The 26,079-nt window shown below is 41.4% G+C and overlaps 2 protein-coding genes across 2 annotated transcripts in view; one reads left to right on the top strand and one right to left on the bottom strand.

Moving 5' to 3' along the window:
- WBP4 (WW domain binding protein 4) lies at nucleotides 1-25,056 on the bottom strand. The gene is made up of 10 exons (XM_063335107.1): nucleotides 24,926-25,056; nucleotides 18,378-18,450; nucleotides 16,816-16,878; nucleotides 16,587-16,710; nucleotides 15,548-15,769; nucleotides 14,612-14,667; nucleotides 11,403-11,469; nucleotides 9,280-9,440; nucleotides 8,025-8,254; nucleotides 1-5,174 (listed from the first exon to the last, which is right to left on the bottom strand). Coding segments are annotated over exons 1-10 (1,206 nt in total). The 5' UTR covers nucleotides 24,928-25,056; the 3' UTR covers nucleotides 1-4,966.
- ELF1 (E74 like ETS transcription factor 1) overlaps nucleotides 25,028-26,079 on the top strand; it is a 95,040-nt gene continuing 93,988 nt past the window's right edge. Inside the window, exon 1 of the mRNA XM_063335071.1 lies at nucleotides 25,028-25,169. The gene's annotated coding sequence lies outside the window, so the exon portion shown is untranslated. The remainder of the gene's footprint in view (nucleotides 25,170-26,079) is intronic.

The raw sequence follows: 26,079 nt of genomic DNA on the forward strand, positions 1-26,079 counted from the left end.
ATTGTTCAAATGAAAGCTTTATTCGGTATTTTCATACAAACTCCACTTCAAGAGCTTGCAATGTTTTGTAATTGCAACTGGGAAGCTGCTAAAGAGCAACCAGCTGTTGTAACTTTGCGGACAATACTTATAAACTAAAACAAGCGCTTTTCAGTCACCCCACTGTTCTTCACTGCGTCTTCAGTTAAGCAAGCCATTAAAACCCACTGTCTTCAGCCCCTGCTCTGTGGAACACTGCTGGTTTTTAGCATGGGCTATATCTGCTTTTATAAGTGAAATCAAACCCGTGTTTGCCAACATTCTCTGGGAATCCTCTTGGGCAAATTTTGCCTTTTCCAGCTTATTATTTGCAACGTGTTTTGCTTTGTACAGAAACTTTCACTCAAGCGATATCCCGAAACGTTGCACAAAAGGTAGATCTGTTAATCACACAAACGGTTAACATGATTTCTAGGCTAAATAATTTAGCAGGTAGAAGGTACGAGGACTTAAGAGGTAGATACAAGAGAGACTGCAGAGATGTGTCTGACAAAACAGAACCCCAGGGCTGCCGCAGCAGAGAGCAGAAGGTACACAGACAGCTTTTGCACCAACAAGCAGAAGGATTTAAGGGCTGCAAAACCCCGTATGAGGAATGGAATGAAATCTATCATCTCAGGAAAACAAATTATCAAGAAAATCAAAAGAGCGCATGTAGCCGGTCTTGAAATAGCTCGCGTGTTGTTTGAAAATAGGTGAGCTTGTGCTTCTTCAGGGCATGACGCGAACAGGCAGCAGAAGCGCTCGGCGTAAGCTGGGATCTGGAGACACGGTGGCCGACGTAAGCCAAGGTGAGGCCTTCTGAAGATCTCGGGAGAGCAGGGGGGGAAGGTGAAGGTGGACACCAGAAACGCGGCACAGCGGTGACACATAGATTTGCATATATAGGAATGCTGGAGGAAGACGGTTTGAGGAAGACACCAGTAATAAGAAAAGTACGAAAAAGGGGAGGCACAACTCAAAAAGCAAATCAAGGAAACCAAGCAGCGTGAAACGGTTTTTTACTCCCTTTCTGAGATGCCAAAATATGCACTGAAATAATCTTTTTTGGGGAGGGAGGGGGAAGGAGAAATGTTTTTATGCATGTCATGACCAGGCCTCCCCACCTTCTAAATCTGAATATTTGGATTAGATGATGCTGCAGCACAGATTTTGCCTACAAGCGTCAAACAAAAACCAAACTTCACCCTGTTGGGTAAGTCTGGATTTAAATCTACAAATTCCCAGGTGAAGGGTTAAAATTTGTGTGAGCCTAAATAGGAACAAGGATTTTTCTGTAACCTGAGTCAAGCTGAGCAAGTCGCTGCACAGCTCCTGGCATAACAAATGCCCAACAAAATAATTTTCTTTTTTAGTATGTGCAATATGTTTACTTCTAAAAGCATCACCAACTTCAGGCAGACCCTACTGTAAAAACATGCACACCTGTACCACGAAGCTCTTTCTAAACAGGTCAGACAAGTGAAAGATGAGACGAGGAAAGAAAAATACAGAGCAGTGAATTGACTTGCTCAAAATCACACAAAAGAAATCAGAAATCACCAAGAGAAATGGCAATGATTCCCCCTCTCTCTCCAACTACCCTTCTCATATTGCTAATAATGTCTACGGCCACCTATAAAGCCAAGGATGTAGCCCTCACTCAAGGAGCTTGCAATAAAAGCAGGCAAGCAGAGACAAACACGCCGCGTGACAGAAAATGGGTTAGTCAGAAAACAAAAGCACTCTTCTTCCGAAAACACTGTTCTTCTGAAACAGTAAAAGGAACATTCCTTTGTCCTTGTCCTCCGGCCCAAGGAAGGATGAGCAGATGAGGAGCCTAACTGTGGTAATACCTAGAGGATTCCTACGGCAAATTCCAAAGGCAGAAGATTTTTGCAGGGAGATAGCGCAGAAGGGAGAGAGGTCTGTGCAGAACAGATGTCCTGGAAAAGCAGCGTCTGCCTTAAATCTCAACACAAGACAGTAGTATTTTTGTACAGAAGAGAAAATATTTGGTTTAGATAGACAATAAGGAAATCGAATGACAGCATGGTGCAAAATTAAACAGTGGCTTTGGATAGATCAAACTGGATTCAACTGGCCCTTGTTACAATTTACACTTAAGGACAAAGTATAAACTGGTCTCTCCTCAAACTGCCCTTCAGAGGTAGTGGGGAGTGAAGCGCTGTATTTCTTTGTAAAATGCAGGCTTTAGAGGTCACATCAGCAAAAGCAAGCGCAGGGGATTTAAACCAACTTTACTAGCAGTGAACAAAGAAAACATTTAATCTTTTTTCCTAACGTAAATACTTGTTTTGGTCTGTTAAACGCAGTACTTGACAAAGACCTTTGGTTCATGTTACAACTAACAGCAGCTCCTTAAGGAAACAAGTTTTGAACGCTCCTGTTTCCAGATGGTTTTAAACATCAGCTCGAGCAATTTAGGGTATCTTAAATCACTGCCTATGACCACTTCAATGTGACGAAACATTTTTACGGAAAGATGTGCTCCTCAGAGGATATTAAAAGCGGAGCCTGCGAAACACCTATACTACTGTCTAAAACTGTACTAGCGAACAATACAATCATTGTACAGAGATCATACAGAAATGGATACATACTTTAGGCTTGGAGTAACAGAAGCAGTACAAAACAAATTTGTAAGAAAAAATACAATTGTGCTTGAAAGGAAAGCGTGATCAGCTGCTAACTCAGCAGTTGGCCATGGCAAAGGAGCAGAAAGGGGTAGTTGTACTGGTAAATCACAGGGCACCCACGGCAGACAGCACGATGCAGTCATGTGAAAGGCAAATGTGGTTTAGGGACATATCAAAAGTTATTTCCAATACGATAAGGAAGCATTAGTGACATCACGTGTGGCCTTAATCTTCCTTGAACACAAAGCCTAGGCAAACTCAGGCTGGAATGGATGAAGAGAAGCGCTGGTGGAGCGCTGAAGGTCCTGTCACACAAGGACGCTTTATGTGATTCAGAAAAGACGTGATGGATTCAAGAGGAAGAAAAGCTACTTAGCTGAAGGGCAATACTCGTCTTAGTTGGGAGGAAATGAGTGCAAACTGGTGGCAAACACACGAAGGCTCCAAGGCAGAGCAAGCTCTTAGCTGCTGGAATAAAGTTCGAGTAAGAGCAAAACCTAAAAAACCTGCTTTTTAAGAAACCTGGCAACCTCTCCTCAGTAGAAAGGACATTTCTGTTGTAGCCTTGCATGGGAGGTTTCTCACGTGGGGTATACGCTGTACGTTCCTGCATCTATGACTATGAGAGCATCCGGCACGCATCCTGCATCCCTAAATGACAATCCAGGGGAAGATATTACAGGAAGCTTTCACATTTCTCAAAACAAACATTGGAAGAAATACAACAACCCTGATGAAGCCAAAGAAACACACGGGATTAAATACAATACTTAATTCTGTACACAGAGAAAATGTTGCAGATGAGAAAAAAGGATTCAGCTGCCTTTGTAACACAGGATAAGCCAGATTCCCTGTCTTGCACTCCTTTCTACGCCGACCTGACAGATGAACAGTCATTTTCTCAATTAAGTTCAAGCTCAGCAGTTACCAACTCTATTTTGCTGTAGCTGGACTCTGACAACTGTCTAAGTTGCACCCTCTGTTTTTGACTGAGACTCTCCGAACGAAACACTGTCAGCTTTAGAAACAGAGACATATTTTTTAATGGATTCATGATGTGAACCTTTATGGTCCCCTGTTTGATACCAAGAGAAGCAATGGGCGTAGCTGTGTTCTTATGCAGACAACGAATCTTGATGATGCTAAACGCAGACCAATCCCACCGAGTGAAGAAATCAAATGTCCAATCCTTAAGAAAATGTCCAAGCCATCTTGGAGAGTACAGCCATCAGCTCTACTTATCCATCTCTTGTCTTCCTCTCCTATGGTACTGAGAAAAACGAAGCTTCAATACACTTAGCCCCTCCCAGCTTAGCGAACACCGCAACTATTCAGCGCACTCCTCTTATCAACAGACAAAACCCATCAGCCTCAAAAAGGGTGCTGCATGCTGTAGCGGGGCCAGGTCTTTGGAATATTTTTTTTCCTGGAAATACCAGGGAATTGGTTTTTTACAGGGAAAGAGACAAAAAGAAAACAAGACCAAAAAAAGAAAACTTGACACAAAGAAGAAAGAAAAATTCAAGCAGAGACAACAATAGAGCAAAACACAACAGGAAGACACCACAGAAATACCTACTCCAACAAGGATGGCTCCAGTGCTGTTATTAAAAGTTAAAATTCATCAGGTTTAAATCTTCTGCAGAGGTTTAAGACATTTATCATGCATGGACACAAAGAATTTCTTTCAGAAAGTTGTCTGAAATGAGTGGCACTGATGCAACTAATTCCTCTAAAAACAGCTTTCAAATGGTCTACGCTTGAAAATGTTGGCACTCTCAGAACGTACTCTTTTGCGAGCGATTAGCCAAAGGTTAGTAAGCACAACATTTTTACTCAATTAATTGGGAAACTACTCCACATAAACAATCTTGGGGGATGATTTTACTCTCTAGTACCTTCCATCGATCCATTTCCTCTGTAAAAATAAAAGGTCTGCATCATTTTTGCCAGATTAAGGATTTCTACTTTCTCCCATACTCAGAAAAGGAGTAAAAAACCTTACACAATGATTTTAAAACAGCATACATAGAGCAAATTGAACTTAGATGGCATGGTTAAAATAAAAAGTAAACGTATTTACAATATTGCATAAGTAATAAAACACAAACTTCCATTCCAAAATCAATCACATCAAAATGAAATAAAAAAATATTACAACTCACACATGTTTTAATACCTATAAATCCTTAATTTCTATCCAACATTTTCTTTATAAAAGCCTGTTTAAAATATTAAACTTTTGATTCACTCTAGCTTAAACAGAATCTAAAATGATTTGTTAAGTATTACTGATCACTTAGTCTTTGTCTTAAGTTTCTAGATTTTCCATTTTCAAATTTCCTCTTTTTAAATGTTGGCACCCCTTCTGTCATATCTCCAAGGGAGGTGACTGTCTTCTCTTTAAATATCACTGTCGCATCTTCTGGAACATCTAGCACTGGTGGTGGTAGATTGTCACTCTCCGTACTGGGAAGCTCCAGGTCCACTTTTTCACTGGGAGCAGAGAGGAAAACATAAAAGGGTTGATCTACATGGAGAAAACAACATGGTGTACTGCAGATGGTAACACAGAATCACAGAATAGTTTGGGCTGGAAGGGACCTTTAAAGGTCATCTAGTCCAACCCCCCTGCAATAAGCAGGGACATCTTCAACTAGATCAGGTTGCTCAGAGCCTCATCAAGCCTGGCCTTGAATGTCTCCAGGGATGGGGCCTCCACCACCTCTCCGGGCAACATGTGCCAGTGTTTCACCACCTTCACTGTAAAAAATTTCTTCCTTATACCTAGTATAAATCTACCCTCTTTTAGTTCAAAATAATTACTTCTTGTCCTGTCACAACAGGCCCTGCTAAAAAGTTTATCCCCATCTTTCTTATGAGCCCCCTTTAAGTACTGAAAGGCTGCAATAAGGTCTCCCTTCTCCTCTCCAGGCTGAACAACCCCAACTCTCTCAGCCTGTCCTCATGGGAGGGGTGCTCCAGCCCTCTGACCATTTTCATGGCCCTCCTCTGGACCTGCTCCAACAGGTCCGTGTCTATCCTGTGCTGAGGGCTCCAGAGCTGGACGCAGCACCCCATATTTAATTGTCAAACGTCCGTATTTAATTGTCAAAGCAGCTTTGAGCTAGATGCAGTTTTCTAGCCAAGATCATCATCATGACAGGGATCAAGAAAAAAAACATGTTCTTTGTTTCTTCTGTGTGGGCTGGTTACGAAAAGTGAAAAACTAAGACCTCATTCGCTGCAGAGCTTATACCATGGCCCAAGCACTCATCACATAAATAGTCCTGTAAAAGACAACAGGACTTCAGTGTGTAAATCTAAGAATGTTGAAAGACAGTAGTTGGTGAGTAATTAGCAATAGTTCATTGCCAAAATGATATTAAGTGGTTTTCTGCAGGTGTCCAACCTTGAAGGTCTGCGTGTCAGAGCAGAGAACAGGCTTACAAAATCAGCCAATGACCCCAAGGTGGGAAAAGCAGCTCTGGAGGACAGGATCACGGCTAATATTGATCTGAACAAATCAGACCATCTAAAAATGACCAGTCAGTTTTAAGAGGTCAACAGCAAAACACTGTGTTCTACAAGAATAACCTGTGGCACAAACATACGATGGAGAACAACTGAACAGTTCACAGAAAATGATCTAAATCACAAGTCCATCGGGAATCACACCAGCATAACACTATTGCAAAGAGATACACATTGTATTCCTGGCCAATCCATGCAATAAATCTTTCAGTACTACCGAGTGCTAGCCTGATAGCTCGTGTCCTATACCTAGTTTCAGGTCCTGTGCTTCAAGGAAAACACGGATCAGCTCAAGCACCCAAAACCGAGCCATGAGAATGACTGCAAGTCAAAAAAATGTGACTGTTGCAGCATCCCTAGAATGTAGGTCAGTAGGTGAAAGCACTTTTTATTGGACAGTGCTTCCCCAAAATCTGAAAGAATTTATCAGCTCTGAAGTCAAGGAGCGATTAGCTGGTCCAATACAGGAGGCGTTAGGGGAACTGATCAAGTGACATTATCATCTCCACGGAAGTGTAATTTAGTTCAAACAGTGTCAAAACTGTTTCTGCTGAATAATTTAGAACAATAATGCTGGAGAATGGGGTCAGTGTGAGGGAAAAGATTGATTTCATTCTCCCAAACCTAATTTTTCGAGACCCCTAGAGGCCCCATAACAAGAAACTGGCCATAAAAGACAGCCAGAGCCATCTCAGCTCAAAGAAAAGGAGCCATCTCAGGCATTATGCAGTAAAACAAAACAAAAAAAAACCCCTTCTGATCAGATGCATGTCATGAAAACATCTGCAGTACATCGGTTGGGCATGGGACAGAGCTTCCAAAATTAAAATTGGCATAAACAGATTACACATGTTTTGTCTTTCGTCTCCTTATTTAAATCATTACAGAAAGTGTCTCCCACCACATTGTAAGAGGCTCCAGGACTCACCCAGAGTGACAGCAGAAAAGGTCGTAGTGGATTTTGGTTTGGTCTTGCTTAACTTTGTTTTAAAATGAGGGAAATGAGAGAACAAGAAACAGGGCCATCAGAAATCTTTTACTGCAATACTGGGTGAAAGTAAGACAAAAAAATTGAAGTGTCTTTTAGGCTGTGTCCTTCAAGTGAACAGTTTAGAGTTAGTACAAGACCACAAAGTGAGAAATAATTCACTGCTTGTGGAAGTAACTCAGCCAAACATACCGGGCTTAGGTAGAAATTGCTCGGAGTCCAAAAAGCATACTCATTATGTCAGCAACTATTGATCCCACAGGGAAGGGATTCAAAACAATGCTAACCCAGTACGATCAAGATCAGGTTGCTGCTGGCCCTCGAAGATCAAGACAGATCTTGAATTCCAGGCAAAGTTAGCCCAGCTAATTACTCATCAGAAAGAAACAGAACTTAGCCTGGAAGCTAGAGGCCCTGAGAAAGCTGCCCGTGCCGTTCCAAGGCTGGAAGCAGTTGAAAAAACAAGAGGCAGCTGAACGAGACTGTTGAAGGAGATGATGTTAAGGAACATAAGCTTAGAGTAACTGCATGTAAAGTTGATACTCAGCCTCTGAGAAGAACGATGGATTACAATCATCCTTTAAATCACTTTAATTTACTTTGTACTCATGGTGAACTTCTACGTTAAAACCAAAACACCACCACTGTCTGCCATGGAGAGCTATTACTTAAAATAATCACTGCAGAAAGAATTGTATTTGGGCTACATTTCCAATCACTGCTGTGCTAATTCTGCCAGAATTCAGACAAAAAAGCTTCAGCTCTGAAAGCAAGTATTCCGGAAGCAAATATTATGAAAATAACTACAGTAAAAAGATCCTCACCATGGTTCTTCTTCTTCTTCTTCTCCTTCTTGCTTAATTGCTTTCCATTTTCCGTAAGGGTTGGTCTTGTTAGGTGCATCACTGGAGGATTCTTGGGAAGCCAATGTACTCTCCTCTTTACCAGCTGTTTCTTCTGGTTTAACTTCTCGCCATTTCCCATAAGGACTTAACTTTTTAGCTTTGGAAGACTTTTTCCCTTCCTCTGATTCTTCACCATTATCTCCTTTCCTCTAAAGAGGAAAAAACCCACCTTAAGCAAAAACGCCTAAATAAAAACACAATGCAGCTTTATTTTACATCTTTTATTTACTATTACCTACTATTCATACTTTTCAATCAAGAGTAACTTGAAACAATAAATTCATATTGTAATAAAATCTTTAAATTTTTCTCCTTGAGCTTTCGTCACATACAGAGTTGAAAAAAAGTCTTAAATGTTACAATAAGTTAAAGTTGGAAAATCCCATCTATGAAGGCTGAAGTTAGCAAGGAGTAGCCAATACAGACTTACTTCAAAACAAAGCTTATCATGTTTAAAAAAAAAAAAAGGCAAAAATTCACATACAGCTTTCTGTGCATGCAGATACACACACTTTCCAGCTAGTACCTAGTAGTTTATAATGATGCACAGTGATATAAAAATATGTACTGTAGAATTAACACCTGTCTATGAATACATTTTATATTTAAACTGTCTCTGCCTGTTCTGAAATACCAGTTTCAGAAAAACCATCTGACCCAACCAGAGCCATAATCACACCCTTAAGTTTTAAATTTGAAGACAAAAATATTTAATTGATACAGGTTTTGTATTGTGTGCTGCCAATGTTTTCCTCAATTAATAAAGAAACTTAACCATGTAATTTTCAGTCAAAGGCATTCCCTGAAGATTTCTTGGCAGTCACATGTACCAATGAAGGTTAGAAGTCATATGCTCACACTGAAATCCAAATCATTTTGTGGATTACTTCAGAGAGATGACAGTCCTTTCTCAGAGAACATCACATTTCTGGCAGAATTCAATCTACTTCTGGTGGGCTGAAGGAAAGATCATGCTTTCTACTCTGGAATGGTGACACCCATGGGCCAAATAATTGAATAAAGATTCATTTTGCTATTCGAACAAGTGCAAACTTCTACTTTCAGTCATACGGTTTAACCTCATTACAATGAGTAAAGCCTGTCACAAGAGAGAAATCATTTTAAGCTAGAAAATTAATACTGTATGTAAAATAAATCTGAAGAGAGAACGTACCTTGAAATTTCTTTCTGAACCCTGTGCTTCATTTTCACTGTCTTCTGAGTCGGAATCAGACCCTTTGGAATCTGTTTCTGCAAGCTCTTCAGAATGCTTGTCACGTTGACTTTTCTCATTTGAAGATGAAACGAAACCAGCCGGTTTCTCCCATGTAGATACTGTCCAAGATATTTGAATAACCACGTTATTTATGTTTCTAACTCTGATCTGTTATTGCTTTGACAACATTACCTTTCAGAAGCAGCGCTGCCTTATGCAAAAATACAGCAAATAATTTAGCACAAGGCTTTTGCCTTTGTTTGGTATGTTTGTTTTCATAAATATAATCAGAAAGACAACATTTCACTTCCCAGCAGAGATACTGTCATGACAGCTGAGTTCACTGTTGATAAAGCGTGTTGTAATTAGTGCTTAAGAAAAATATCATGCATGGTGAACTGTGGTCCCATCCTATCACAGGACAGACAAATTGGCCTCTAGAGGTGCCTATTTGATTTGAGTTGTCCATTGATTACAAAGAAAGGATAAGGTAAAGAATGTTAACTGTGAGCCTCAGCTCCCTGGGCAGATAACCCCCTTCCCTGTACTACTTGGCTTGGGAGCATTAGGTCTCTAATTAAAGAGCCGTCAAGTAAACAAGGAAATACAACCATTATTCTGAAAAGACATTAAAGTATCTACGGGGTATAATCTCATTTTCAATGAGAACGTAATATTCCAGTAAATATATTGAGAGGAAACATTTAAATAAAAGTTGACTCAATGGTCTTAAAACTGCTTTTGGTAACAATAAGGCAAAAGTACACCAACTTTCAAACTACAATTTTATTTAAGCTTTCAAATGTGATAAAACTACTATTTTTCCAATTATTTTATCTATTTCCAGAGAAATCCCTACCTGAAAACAACATTTAACAGGTATGCCTCTAGATTCATCTTGAAGAAGTAAAGGTGTAAGAAACTGGCAATAAGTGGCTCTGAATGAACAAAAAATGGTACTGCCGCCACGTAGCTTTAGACCAGTAACTGGAAAAATTCACCTTCCTGGGTGTCACATACAGCCAGCGGAGTAAGGCGCAGCCTCCCAAAGCATGACTCGTAGCAGGAGCTAAGCCTAGAGATACTGGCTTCTTAAGTTATACACCTGAGATGAGACACTGCCATCAGTCCCCTCGGTTAACACTTTGTCTTGTCTTCAGAGGATGGGTTTAGCGTTAACAGAACTGACGAGTAATTTTCAAGCATTTCCAAGATACTTACAGCTCTATAAAAGTCAGGCATTGCTTTAAAATCTCACAAGTCAAAATTTAACCAAATACAATGATTACAAAAACATTCTTCACGAGTGTCATGTGTCCATGAAGAACTTTAAAAAATACAACCAAAGGCAAAAAATGTATCTGAACTTGGAAGGTACTGTTTAAAAATAACCATCACGTCATTTCCCTTTCACAAAAAAAATAAATCACAAATCATTTGAGCAGGGGAGTGGCATGCTGAAAAACTGAAAGGCTTTGGGTTTGGTTTTTTTTTTGCTATTCCTGGCATCGTCAGGAATGCCACTTCATACCCAACAGCAGAAGGAAAACTCATAGCCAGCATAAAATCATGTGCTCTCCAGAGAGGAATCATTGACCTTAAAACGATTCAAACAGATTCAGAAAACAGATGCTTGTTGTGGGGGAGTCACCACAAAGTTCCCCTTGTAGGGAAAAAAATGGGGAAAAGAAGTAGGAGGTAAGATTCTGGACTCTCTTATCAACGCTACGTCAGCAGGAAGAAAAGTTCAAGATATTCTTCTGTCAAAAAAACCCCCAAACATCCTGCTTCTTTCTGTTTTTCAAACAATAATTTCGATATTTATGTAGAAAAGAACCCATATTTTAGAGTTGTAAGTGGAATGTCAAATAAAACCTATGAAGCACAAATGCATACACACTGATGATACAACTATAAAGCCAGCCTTGACTTAACAACTAGTATATTTCAACCAAGGCAACAGCTTAAGAAATAGAAAACTTAGTAATGGCCTTAAAATGCAGTTATTTGCAAAATAAAATGCTGCTCTGAGAACCCTCTCTTCTGAAATAGAGATTAACTGGAAAACAAGCTCTCCTTACCTCCTGTTTGTGTGTTATAGTAATAGGTATGACCATCTTCAGTGACACCTTCTACCCACTCTGCTCCCTGAGAAAACGATACAGGCACTCGTTAAACAAGAGAGTTTTAAGGATCAGCCAAAGCATCGCTTACAAGACTATTCAAACCTTGAGTATTTTTTGTTAATGATAATTTTACTGTTTTTAAGCTTGAACCCCTGAAGTTGTTAGAAAGTATTCCCTTTGACTCAAGTGAGATTGAATTAACTGAATGTATTGCAAATGCACATAGACAGTTTTTTCAAACCGTAGATAATTAGTATGAAGCAGTATAGTAAAGGTTGCCATACAGTTCATATTATGATAAAAGCCATAAAAGGCCATGTTTTTTATTTTCCAAAGTATTCACACCTGAAGTTAACATTTCCTGGTTTTGTTATTGTCTTAAGTAGAGACCAAGAAAAAATTTCTCTGGAAGACTCAGGGTTTTATGAGGGCTATAGAAAAACAGTACGATAAATACTATCACAAATTAAACATAAGCAAACAAAACCAAAACATCTAAAATTTATTCCAAAATAGATCTTCACCAAAAATACCGGAGAAGCAGACTTTGCAGGAATGCATGCCGTGAATTTACTTATTTAGTAAAGCACCAATTTCAGCAAAGCACTGTTTTTCCCTACTAATTAATATGAAATGCGGCAGAAGTTGCTGTTATGTCTCTGCTCTGTGGATGTGTAATTAAAATAAAGATGTTTTGCAGAATCAGACACAGCTAGATAGTCAGTCATTACACGTGGCTTAACATCTTCCTTAAGAACCTGATTTCCATTAACACTGACACATAAACACTTACACATGCACTACTTCACTGCTCCTTAAATACTAATACTGCCCATTCCCCTGTACTGGGCAGAACTTCTATGCCGCTTCATCACACATGATTTTTGCATTAATGAATTTCTCTGTGGGTACACATAAACACCTCCCCCCCCCCCCCAAATAGGCTTCTGCACACACGTTCCTATGCATTTGCTTAATACTCTATTAAAACTTTGCGTTTTTTTAAAAAAACACAAACCAATCAGGACTTAACGTTCTCATACCTGCTCTGTAGAAAGCTATATATGAAACAGATTAATAATATCAGAATAATAACAGGTTCAGAGCAGGCAAAAAAGCAAGAAAGCCGTCAGTGAGCAAGTTTCCTCGAGATTTGGCTCTCAAAAGTTTCAGTGTACTAGTTTCAACAAAAGAAGCAAGAGGAAAAATTATTTTATCTAAGTTGAAAGAGGACAAAAGACTAGTCTTAAGTACAACTTATCCTTTTTGTTAAGAGTTAGATCCTGAACATTTTAGACCTGGTTCTTAGAGGTTTTCAGCAGATATTTGACTTTAGGCACACCGAGTATCCTCCTATGCAAATGCTTAATGCATGATGTCAATCTAACTGAAGCTGTAGGTAGTCTTCAAGTCTTCAACATGCCTTTTCATTACTCTGCTCTCTCACCACAAAGTCTAAGCAGCAGGCTAACATGCTGCAAAACATGGAAGGCCTGTGAATCTCACTTGCACTACATACTGCAAGCATGCCCTTTGATTTCTGGGCAGTGTGAGTCCTTGTTAGAGATCTGGAATGTTCCCAGTATCTTTAGCTCAGACTAAATAAGGGAGCAATCAAATGCTTGTTTTTAGCAATAGCGAAAATAACTCAAGACACCACAAAGTCACCAAGGAGGGTGAGGGAGGAATGGCAAAATACAGCCATGTGGCACTGGAGAGATACCCGAGGCTGAAGGTGTGTGTTTATGATATAGCTGAGATGAGTTAACTTCAAATTGTTGCCAAGAAGGCAGCTCCTTCTCTCCTCCATCTGCTCTCCCTGCACCGGCACTTCTCTGATCACCCCGAGAGCTGATTGCAAGGACATTAAGCCTACAAAGTGCTAACCTAAACTCTGATGTCTTCGCTCCCTAAACAAGTTTACTGTCAGGGCAAATATGCACCAAGGAACGTACAAGATTAGTCACAGGACCACCTCTTCCAGGGGAAGGCTACAGTAAGACTGGCTTATAAATATTGCAAAGCTAGGCCTTGACTGAAAAGATAAAGTTGAAGTGCTGTTAACAAGCTGTGCAAAACCGCAGGATAAAGGAATCAGAAAGCCAGAATAGCATGTGATGGGCAGCTCTGACACGAAGTGTGCGGTCTCTTGGGAATGAACGCTGGTGGAAAAAGCCTGCATTTTTGAGATAAAACACTGCCTTATCAAGAGAGGGAATACTGACAAAACTTCACGTACATTTTGTGAATTGATTCAATTGCCTAAAAATATACACGATTATAACCATTTTCTCCTCTAACTGTAAGTAACCCAGTACCAAGCATAAGCCACTTCTCAGATACAACAATATTGGCCTAGCGCTCTGAAAAAGCCAGGCTTTTCTGATCTCTAACATAAAACCAACATTAGCAAACAACACTGACTTTAAATCATACTATACCTATGATACCTATCTCAAAAATGGAGAAACGTAACATCACTTTACAGGAGTGTTGTGAAGCACAAAAAAAAACTTTTGATGTTGTGAAGCACAAAAATCCTTGAGTGGTAAGCATCAGGGCAAAGCCCACTAATAGTAATAAGAAATATTTCTCTCTCTGGGCTATTTGGCAAGTTTTCCAGTGCCTTAAATAAGAAAAAGAAAGTGATATTCTAAAAGTAATATTCTCAAAATATTGCTTGCACATAGGTTCCATGAAAAAGACAAATTATCACATAGCCATATCCTAAAGCAAACACAAAAAATAGGCACTCTTTTTTTTTTCACTCTCTGTCAATGCAATCTCAATGTTTCCTAAGATAAAAGAGTCTTAACTACTTCAAATGTGTAAGTTTTAATTTTTTTAATTAGATTTCATTCACGAAAGGTTGAACAGAATTTATGGGTTGAAGCATCCAAAAAACATATTCTGTAAAAACACAACCACCACTATGACTTCTCTTCCCTTGATAAACAAATTAGCCAAAAAACATTTGTATAGCAAAATTTGTGCTTTCATCAAGTACATCATAAAACATTCCATATATTCAAATTATGTTTTTCTAAGTTTACTAAGAGCAAACAATTTATCTTCTGCAATCAGAAGACTTGCAAATTGCTTCTCTTATTTCTGATAAGTGCTTACAAGGACAAAGAAAAGTTTGAATAACAGTATTTGATTACCGTTTGTGAGTTTTGAGAGTTGCCTTGGAATCCTTTAGGTTTCTCCCACTGTGATTCTAAAAAAGCAAAACCATATTTCACCCATCATTCAATCCTGTTTAATAATATTTAGAAAAAAACAGATGTAAAAGGTATGACACTTATGTGTGCACACATACAAACAAGTAATACAGATACACCTCACTGGAATATAAATCTGCCTTGATCAAACCACGGTATGAACAATAAACCAAAGTATCATAATTATTACAGTTGGCTTTATGAGGATTAACCACCTCCCAGACTATTAAACTATGGCTGATACACAGATACTGGAATCTTCATACAAAAAAGGTGTTTGTTTTTGAAATGGTAGCATACACCAGGGGAAACGAAACACGCGAGATTTTTACCTTTTGGAAGTTATCTTGCATGAGGAGAGACTACGGCAAATACTAATGGCAATTCTTAAATTTATAAGAAACAGTTTGTAACAGTCTCATTAAGTCTAATTAAAAGAAGGTTGCTTTTACACTCTAAAGTAGATCATAACACATAGCTCCTCAACAGAAGTCAGTCAGATAAATCCTGTCAATGTGGAAAGAAACAATCAGACAGCAATCCCTAACAGCTCTCATTTACTTACTCTCATTTATTTCACATTCCTGATAAGGAAGCTTCTTTAACACAGCTATCTTTTGTATACTTAACCTGTGAAAGGCTAAACATCTCCAGAAACTGGAATTACTGCATTCTTACATTATTAACAAACAGCAAAACCAGTCTGAAGTTCTAGATGCCTAAGCCTTGAATGCTGAATATCAAAACTCCACCTAATTGTTCACCTTTTAATAATCAGCTTACTACTGAGAGAGCAGAAGAGTAAAGAAATGCAGGCAGTCTTTTCTCATTTATATCCAGTAACTGTATCTGCATTTGCTTCTCACTATTTTTTACCTCCTGTTTTTGTGTTGTAGTAATACGTATAGCCTTCGGGAGAAAATCCTTGCACCCACTCCTTCGTTTCAGTTTTTGGTGGCATTGAGGGGTCCTGAGGTGTCTTTTTTTTCTTTTCTTTCTTTTCCTTTTTTTCCTTCTTCTCTTTCTTTTCTTTCTTTCCTGGAGTTTCCACTGTGTTACTCTGTGGTTTACTCTGTGTCGAACTGGGACCTACCTCATCTTAAAGAAAATAATATTCTCTTTTTAAAAAAGAGTAATAATCTGAGCTTAAATATTAGTCACTTTTGAGCAACAGCAAATAGGAAATGTTGTTTTATGAGTACTTTCACTCACTAGTATTACACTCATAGCAGGTAAGTTTAAAAGACTATATTTAAAGAATCTTGCATTGTAGCAATACTATAGTGTCATAAGAAAGTCCAAATACCAAAAGATGAGTAACCTAAAGAGAAAAACCATAAGGACCAATGATCTTTAACTGAACAACAACAAAAAAGAAACTAAGAGAGTTACGAAAAAGATAAATCCTACAGGAGCTTGAAACTACAAACTATTTTAAAGGATAATATGTCTTCACATGGACAAAACAAAGGCACTTGCTGAACTGCAAGCTGAGTAGGAGATTCTCATCTCCACTGTTTAACCCCAGCGGGAACCCAACCTCTCCTATTCAATAGGAACTTTTGTCTCCAATTGGCAAAAATCTAACATAACATTACCTAAGGGAAGCTGCACTGCTGATTCAAAGCACCAGCTACAGCCTATTTTTTGTTATCACATTGTTTAATTTTTTTACTCCAAATCATATTGTTCCACGGACCAGAGGACTTCGTAGCTAAAAACATTCTGTACTGCAACTTCTACTACTGGCAATTTGCAGACTCCTTGTTGTTTTGCTTTTGATTTTATTTTTTTATGAGCAAACACAGTCCTGAAGGCCTGTTCTCATGTTCCTAAAACCTAATTTAAGAAAAAACATTCCTACTGAATATTCTTTCAATTCTGTCTTTAATCCTTTGGCAGCTATATGAACTACCTGGCTTAATTCCAAGCCTTTTCATGTCCTCTTGATATGCTTTCATTGCAGCCTCCTCCATTGCTGCAAATTCTTTTGACATGTTTTCTTCTTCTTTTGCTTTTTCCAAGCTTTTCTTTTTAATCTAAAACAAAACAAGACAAAACAACCCCAAGAGAATAAATAAAACAAGTCTGATAATAAGAAAGATTAAAAAAAAGTGTTCGTGCAAATAAGATATTTGAGTTACCTCACTAATTCTCTTTGCCACATTTTCTTTATGATTCTTCCCTCTTTCATGAAAATCAATGCTCTTAAAAGCGAGAAAAAACCCAAGAAAAATAATATGTATTACACAATTTTAATGCAGTTAATTTACACAGTTAAAATTTAGTTAGACTAAATTTAGCTGAACAAGCCTAAATGTAATCTGTTCTGAAAACACTTACAGCAAACACTACAGCTATAAAATGGCTATAGGAATTCAGGAACACTGAGAAACACTCAACATAGAAATTATGAAAAATCAGTAACACTCCAAAATGGTATAATAAAATTTCATGGTCTATCAGATTTAATTTTTTTCAAATAATACTGTTCAGAACACAGATTAGAGACAAGTAACAGGTAATCTGAGCTCCCTCTCCATGCCATCCTTCCAAGTATCATCGCTTGTCATTTTTTTTTACCTCTCTGTTTTCATGCAAATTTTTAAAAACAGTATGGCTTATTTAGAGTTCCAAATATTAGCTACGGTCCTTAATTTGATTATGCTATGCTCCACAAATATCCCATGAACTCAAACTAGTCTGCAGGTCCGCAAATCTGAGAGAGGAAAAGGTAAGGTGGGAGAGTTGGGTGACTAAGGACAACGGAACAGTCTGCAAGCCAAAAAGCTGCCAGAAAGACTGAAGCCAGCAGGAGCTGGAAGCAGTTCAGAGGCTCCACAGGTACAACAGTGGAAGTCCTCATGTGGTTCTTACAAAAAGTATCTGAGCTCATTTAGGTGCCCAAATATCAGGTGCATAAGCCTGACCTAGTAACCCTGGATTTTCTTTGCACAAACTGAATTGCAGAGGATGCACATCCAGGGGACGATTCATCTCATTTAAAGACAGTTAAATGAGATATAAGTTAGCCAAATCCCCCGCCCCTTTAACGTGCATTTCTCTTCACTGACTGCAAGAAGAAACTTAAACCAATTAGCTCACACGTGTCATTCTGAACTGCAGGTATCTAATTGCAAGCCAGATGAAGCTCAGCTCCAGAAGTACCCTCGGCATCGAGTCAGGAAGGCAAAATTTATTTCTAAGTGAGAAACCAATGGGTCTAGCAGTGTGCAAATGGCATCTGCAAGTCAGAAACACCTTTCTGTAACCCAGGAACGTTTCTGTGGGCTGTGTGAAATGAAAGAAACCTGCTTTTAACGCTTAGAGTGCTGGCTGCACCAGGCCTACCAGATATAAACAGCACATATGCCAGGTTTTGCTTTCTACTTGCATACAAAGGCTAGGAACAGGCATGGACAAAGTTTCAAGACAGATCAAATGTTAAGTTACAGAAGCTGAAGAAAAAGCAGGGTCAGATATTTCAGTTCTTATCTGTACTGCCAAGTAGAACAGCACAGACCACCTTTTATGCAGCATCTGGCTCTCAACATAATATACTTTAAATATCACAAGTATTACAACGGCATTTTAAAACCACACATTTCATGCATCAAGAGAATAGTATCAAAAGTGATGTTAAAAGCCTGTAATTCAAATTCCTAGTATTTCAGAATCATTGACATTGTACGGTAGACCATCGTACAGGTCTGTTGTCTGCTATCCAGCACTTGCAGTAATCGCAGAATTTTTTTGGCTGAGATTTCCAGTAATCGGCCCTGGGGAGAGAAAAAAAAAATAAGATGTATAATCTGAAACAATAATCCCAGCCACAGGTTTTTGTATACATATATATATATATATATGTATAGCTTCGGAAACTAAATTTAGTCTTCTTTGGGTGATTGAGTGCTAAAAGTTTTTCTTTTTAAAAAAAAAAACAAATTATGGGGAGCAAGCATGAGTAGCTATATTGACTACTGTTGACTACGGTCCCCATAAAGCACAGCTCGGTATTGAGATTGTGCTCATCTGACCCCTGAAGACTGCAATTTTTTTACAATGGAGGCGATGCTGTAAGAACCAGAAATACAAGACAAAGCAAGCCAGAGATAAACAAGCATCTCTAGATACCCTAATTAAACACAGAACTGTCAGAAAAGTACAACTTGCACTATTTTCCATAAAAATGCATACAACAAACGGTTCTAAGTGTAAAACTTTAGATTTAATGTTAAAGTCTTCTTGGGATACTGTACAGAGTGCGCTTAGGAACACAAAGATGCAGTTCTGGACAACGTGAGCTACTGCGGGGAATCCTAGAACAGATTCTGACCCGTGGGGTCACAGACACAGCACTAAATTGTTTGGATGTTTCAGTGTAAAAATGTGAATATTTCTGAACCATGCAATTTAGATAAGCTGCACATGTGTGAGGAAACTTGGGGGAAATTCTTCAGAGCTCAAAACTTACTACATGAAAGCATTTAACAATAAAACAAACAACCGCTCCAATGGCTGTTTCTTCATCAAAAACTGCTTTCTATTGCCAGATGAGGCTTGTGCAGAAATAATTCCGTTTGTCATTGACTTGCAGCAACAGATGCAATGCTTTGGTTCAACAGAACACCTTCCAGCAACAGACTTCTACGTTTTTAAGTTAAAATGAAAAAGACGGAGGGGCGAAACCAAAACCAATTCAAGATTACCCTGAGAACATTAAAAAAGATCAGTCCAAAAAATGTATCTTTGCCTTCCATCTGAAGATCAATGTACAGAGTTCAAGGAAAATACTTCCTGACATTTTCATTCAATAAACACAAAAATTCTTCCATGCACAGCAACAGCACCCTCGAACAGCACCTTAGGATACCTGCGAACGGATCTTTCATAACAGAAACAGCTGATCAATTCAACTCTTTAAAATTTAAGTAGATATCAAAATACACTCTCCTACCATGCTTAATGAAAAAACACAATTTCTACGAGGCTATGATTATTGAGAAGTTTAAGTACGAAGGATATCCTCTGCAAAAATGTATCAACCTGTAAGCAATACTGCGTTAGCAACGCACAGCTTTTCAAGCAATTTTCTGGGAAGCTAGAAAGAAGCAGCTGGGCTTCCCCCCCCTTTAAACAGAAATCTGCTCATCCCTAAATGGTGTACTTTAAAACTGGGTGATTATTTAGTCACACATTTAATTAAAAGGCTTTCGAGATTTATATATCAGAATGTCCTAGGGCCAAAGCCTGGGAAATCGAACACTCTGGCTGGAAAACCAGCTGAGTGGGAGGGAGAAATTCAGAGCTCAGAAATACCTCGAGGCCCTTTTTCCTATTGAGCTATAGCTCCTAAATTGTCTCTAAATCCTTCGACGTCATCTAAGATAAATTTGCAGCTAAAAGCTGGGTTAACCTTCCTAAGGCCACGGACCAATTCTGACAGAAAACAAATAAATTGTCAAAGAGCCTCACTGTGTGCTTCGGAGATGCAAGAACATCTGCGTGTTTCCAAGTTTAACCTAACGGGGCTGGCTCTTTCTCTTCAACAGAATCAAGCGTAAGTGCCAAAATTAAGACTGTACAGCTGCACCCACCAAAAGTCAAGACCTGAGAGTGTGACGAGCTGTATTTTCACAGCTATATTTTCCACCGATTTCTTTCCTAAGCGCTACTGGACGCCACATCTGTTGCAAACCTCTGCAGCTACACAGAGAGTAATCGTGTAGCTGGAGAACCTGAGGGCACACCTGGGGCTCAAACACAAATCCAGGTCTTGATGACGGAAGCCTTTTGTCTTCATCTCTTCTTTGGTTTTGATAAAGATTGGAGCTGGCTCTCTGTTGTTACATATAAGCGTAAATGATACTCTGTGCAGAAGACTTGGTATCCTGGGAACCTTAAATCCTGCACTTCATGATTAATGAAGTTAATTGTGTAAATTATGGTCCCAATTCCATGACTTATGAGCATGAGGAGTGTTATATGTCGAGTAATTCTCTTAAAGATTTTCCACTTGAGTTCATAACACTCAATAAAAGAGCAAGCTCAGCTGAAACATCCAGCGAATAACATCTGCCATTATAACAGTGACGGAGCCTGCAAAGCACCAATGGCCCTGCAATGAGAGCAAAGCAAAGAGGAGTGTTTGGAAAGGAGTGGCAACTGAAGCGAGACCCAACTTCGGTGAGGTGCTACAAGTGCTTCACAGGCTCCAGTCACAAGCCTTAAAGTTAATCCAGATCAAAGACAATGTTTAAGTATGTGATTATTTTATTAATCTGCCAAATACACGCCTGAGAGGAGATGCCATTAAAGTGGTACAGAAGTCCTTTACACTTGAATCAAATCAAGGGAAACGCAGTTATTTTTAAAAGTCATTCCAGTAAAAACAGTACAGCTTTTAAGACTCCTTCTCTTCTGCCTGCACTTATATCAGTAAAGTTAAGATTCTTGTTTTCACCTTTACAGCTGGGCCAACCTGCTAAGGACCACAAAGCCGACCAGCTAGCCATCACCACCGCAACAATCGTTCTTCCTGGCACTAAAACGAAGAGACAGTCCAGAGTGCATCAAGTCTGGCTTGTCCAGGTTTGCAGGGTTGAGACTTCAGCTCTGTACACATTCACCCAGGCGCAGCTATCCCAACGGGAGCGTGGTGACACCGACCCTGAGAGGTGGGCAACTTTTACTGAGAAGCTCTACCTCCAAGTCCGCTTGGAGCCCGATTTTCCAGAGCTGGCCGAGCAAGTCAGCTTGGCAACCTGCTACCTGGCACACAGAGAACACAGCAGCACGGATACAGATGGGTACCGGGCAACTTCTCGACAAACTGCTGTAATCTTTCAGCCAGAGCTGGAAATCTTGTACTAACTTGCAAGAAATGCATGTCTCTTGAAGAAATTGTGATTTTAATAGTAAGAAGATTTATTAATTATAAGATTTTTTCCAATAAGAAAAACACACAATGATTTTCTTTCATCTTCTACTCGTTAAACCACCCAGGGGCAGAATGTGCAACAGTTCCAAGGACTAAATGGGAAGGAGGGAAAAAGGGGGAGCAAACATCAAACTGTTTTCTTGAAACTTTAACGAAATGACAAACTCTTTGGTGCAAAGAGCTGGAAAGTGCAAGTAGTGTCAATCTTGAAACCATTTTCAGATTTCTGAAATTCATATAACACTTCAGAGGGAACAAGGAGATGGGGAAGAACAAATCGCAACTCCGCATTAACAGCACCTGCCACACTTGCCATCTCAAAAGGTATGAAAACATTTAAATTCAGAGAGAAAACTCCAAAACTCAAACATTGCAACCTACAACTGCAATGAGGGGGTTATGCACTCCCACTGCATGCGAACCATGCATTTGGGAGCACGCCAAGGGGACAGGTTGTGTCGACAACATTCAGAAAGTAACCCGCAGAGTAACTCCAGCAGTACCAGGGTCCAGGGCCCCAAACCATCAGCCTGCGAGCTGCTTCTCCTCACAACTTACAGTATTATTAATGTTTTAACAGGTGGTGCAGTCAGGCTTCTTTATATAGGGAAGCTTAAGAAACCCTCATAAAAGAACTATCTTCAGCTTGGACAGTGTTGCCAAACTTTACTTTGAGACTGGGCTGTAGGTTTTTGTTCCTACCATATACTGGCTGAAATTAAAAGGTGGGGAAAAAAAAAAAGGTGGAAAAAATCCGAAACAACTGTTTCAGGTGGTTCTGAACACAAGAAAAAAAAAAAATTTGGCTATGTAAACAAAATCTGGAAGCATTTGCTTTGAATAGCTCTGTTCTAAAACACCAGACTTGAAATTTGGCAGGGATGAAGGGGGGTTTGTATCAGGGATATATCTGTCCAAATTATAAGCCTTTAGGGGGGGGAAAAACATCATCCGCATGCTCAGCAGTCTTCCTTGTTTTTAATATCTACAGCCTCTGAAGACTTTGAACAAAGTTAGTATCTTCCAGCTTTCTGCAGGTTTGAACACTGAACAGCCTGTGCGTGCATCATCTTTTTGAATACAGGCATCTGATGTAATAAATACACGGATTCAAGTTCCTGACTACAGAAGGAAATGAATTCAGATTAGCTACTATGGCTGTTCTATAACAGCCATTCAACAGGACAGTATTCAGAAATACTAATAAATTCTATTTGGGAATACTGTGTACTTCTAAATAAAAATAGTTGTTTTGTAATGGAAACAAGTAGAAAGAATGAAAGAAAAAAATCACATATATTTCACAATAGATCCTCCTCCACATAGGAAACCATTCAAGAACAGCTAATTCTAATTCAAACATCCCAGTATTAGTAAGACTTAAGAATGCAATGCTAGAATCGGCAGGGATGAAGGCCAAAAAAGAAAAGGTTTTCTTGTCCCATGAAGTAGGTCCTGGTGCCATGGCCCTAACAGCCCACGCTCCCAAATAATTCACAGCAACTCCATTAATTCATAGTGCACTAATCCTACCCTCAAAACACTTCTCAGATACATACATACCCTTAATTTTTATTTTTTAAAAAATGGTATTTAAAAATAAGGACACAAGAAAATAGCATCCCTGGCACACTGAGTATATGGGGCTGTCCTTCTACCTAACCTTAGCGTGTCGGCCTTCGCATATATCACAGAATATAGGTCTATATGCAGGCTCCTACAGAGTAGTACTGGATGGCAGTTTCATCCACATGGAACAGAGCAGTCCTGTGAGGGGTTTAGTTCTTCTGGCCTTCAAGTTGATTATATTTTTTGCAATCCTTCTGTAAATTCTCATTTACAACCCAAGCAGCTGTTTTTTTTTATTACTGTATTAGCCCCCTCTGATCAGCATACAAATCATCATATCCCGCAAGACAATCTGAGTGGAGAACAGAGTCTGCAGAAGCTGCTCAGTCTGACCTATATTGGTGCTGAAGATCATTTGCATGGATCTGCTTTGCCAGATCTCTTTTCTAAATCGTAAATTATATAACTTGAAAGGTAATGCTACAAATATTTTTAACAATATACAAGAATGCACAAGAGTATCAGGGCAGGGAGCCTTCTGCATGTATGGAGCTCCAACGGAGCTCATCTCTCCTAACTTCAGTTGTCTAACAAGTGAGATATCAAGTCATCTAAGTTCTCCATGTCAATAGATGGGAGACTGTCATCTCCCGAACGCCACTCTTTCCATCCTAAGTAGGCATCTGAGAAGCAAATTGAACTCCATAGATGCGTATTTCTTCCTCATACAGGGAACCTAAAGCGAACTGCCTGAGTCAGCCTTCAAAAGTTCAGTATCTGAAGTCAGGGATATCTACTGAGAGCAGAGGTCTGCTACTGTAGATGCAGAAGGAGGATATGGGCTATGTCAGGAAGAATATGATAAGAATTAGGAGAGGAAAAACCCAGCAACATAAACTGGGTCAAGAAATTGTTCAGGTATAATTTTAGCAATAACTAAAATTAAGAACACTGCTGTATGTAGTACCAGCCTGCAAGACAGGCTGACACAACCTAACCATCAAATACTTCCCCACAAAAAAGATCTCTAAAGATATTTTTGGTCAGGTTCAGATTTCTTACTTTTTCTTTTTCTTTTTTTTTTTTTCAGCAGGGAAGTTAGGATATCCAGAAAAGTAGCAGAAACGAAAAAATGCCATTCGTATGACATTCTCACTTCATAAAGACCAAAGCTTGGATTTTTACACCACGCCCACCCCAAATGTGGTCAGGTATTAACACAAATTTTCTCGTTAAAGACGTAAAGGAAGTCGCGATGGTCAGCAAAACCGAGGCACAGCGGCTTTTCCCCCACACGCTTCCCCCAGGCCCGGAGGCTCCGAGGAAGCCGGCGGTGTGTGGGTGGTCGGGGACACCCAGCCGCCTTCCCCCGCACCGCTCGGGTGGCGGCGTCCCCGCGGGCGGGAGGCGAAGCTGCCCGGGAGCGATAAGGGGCCGAAGGGGCAGCAGAAACAAACAACTGGGAGGGTGCGGGGAGAAAAGCAGGACAGACGGGAGCAGAGGCACCGGAGCGAGAGGGAAATAACTCGGACAGCAAGGCGGGGGTCGCCGGCCCCAGCGGGGGCACAGCCTCTGACCGGCTGCCCAAGGCCTCCCCAGAGCCTGCGGGCACCGGGGGCCCGGCGCGCCCGCCCCCACTCCGCCTTGCCGGCCCTGCCCGCCCCGGCGCGCAGGTGCCGGGGGTTGTGGGAGAGCTTCACACGGCCGGCCCTACCCGCGCTCCCTCCCGGCCCCTGGACACTCACATCGCCGCTTCCCCGGCAGCGCAGCGCAGCACACCACCGCCTCGCCTCGCCGGTCCCTGCCGCTCGCCGCGCCGCTGGGGCGGGCCGGGGCGGGGGCAGGGAGCGCGGCGACGGCAGCCGGCAGGGCTCAATCCGCGCTCTCCCTCCCTCCCTCCGCCCTTCGCCCGCTCCTCCTCCCCCGCCCCCGGGAGAAGCGAGCGCTCTGCGGGGAGCCGCTCGGCGAGGGAGCCGCCGCCGCCGCTCGGTGAGTGTCCGCCCGCCGCAGGTTGCGGCCAACCCCGGGCTCGGGGGGAACGGGGAGGCTCTCCCCCTTCCGGAGCCTGCTGGAGCCGCGGGTTCGATCCCCGCCGCCGGCAAACTACCCCGGGCCGGACTGCCCCTGCCCCACCTCGGCTGTGGGAGACGGGAGGTGCGGGGGGTGGTGGGGTGGGTGCGCGAAGAGGGCTGGGGGGGCGGCGGCGGGCCCCGTGCGGGCGGGGTGGGGGACGGCGGTGCGGGGCCAGCCGGCGCCCCGTCTCGCGCCGGACGCCGCTGCCAACTTTCTGAAGAGTTCGGGCAGCGCGTGTGCCGCCGGGGGGGAAGGAGGGCGGGGGGGGTGCTGCCTGCCGCCGCCTACTCCTCCTCGCCCTGCCGCCGCCGCCTCACGGACGGCGGGGAGAGGCCAGGCAGCGGCGGCTCCGCGCTGCCCGGGGCTGGGCGGGGGGGCGCGAGGCGCGGACGGTTGGCGGGCGCGCGCCCCTGCGCGGGGAGGCCGCGGCGCGTGCGGGCGCCCCTGAGGCGGCGGCGGTTGAGGCGGGGAGGCGGGGGGGCGGCGGCCGGAGCTGAGGGACGGCGGCGCCCCGGTGGCGGGACGGGGACACGGTCGCACACGGGCGACACGTTGGCCCCCGATGGGCCTCCGCGTTGCCGCCCCCGGGGCGGGGGGGTGGTGGTGGTGGTGTTCGTCCCTCCCGTGCCTTAGGGTGGCCGGGGGTAGAGGAGCCCTCTCAGCTGCCGGTCCTCCTCACCCACCCCCTCAATAAAAGTCATACCGGGTTTGTATTCACCCTTAGCGCTGTGTGGGTCATTTCCCGACGGTGCCGCGAAAAAAAAAAAATAAAAAAAAAAAGCTTAATTCACCGGCTACGGCTGGCAACTTTTTTGCTCTAGTCGCG

The sequence above is a fragment of the Chroicocephalus ridibundus genome, chromosome 1 (assembly GCF_963924245.1).
Source record: "Chroicocephalus ridibundus chromosome 1, bChrRid1.1, whole genome shotgun sequence".
In the NCBI taxonomy this organism is placed as follows: Eukaryota; Metazoa; Chordata; class Aves; order Charadriiformes; family Laridae; genus Chroicocephalus; species Chroicocephalus ridibundus.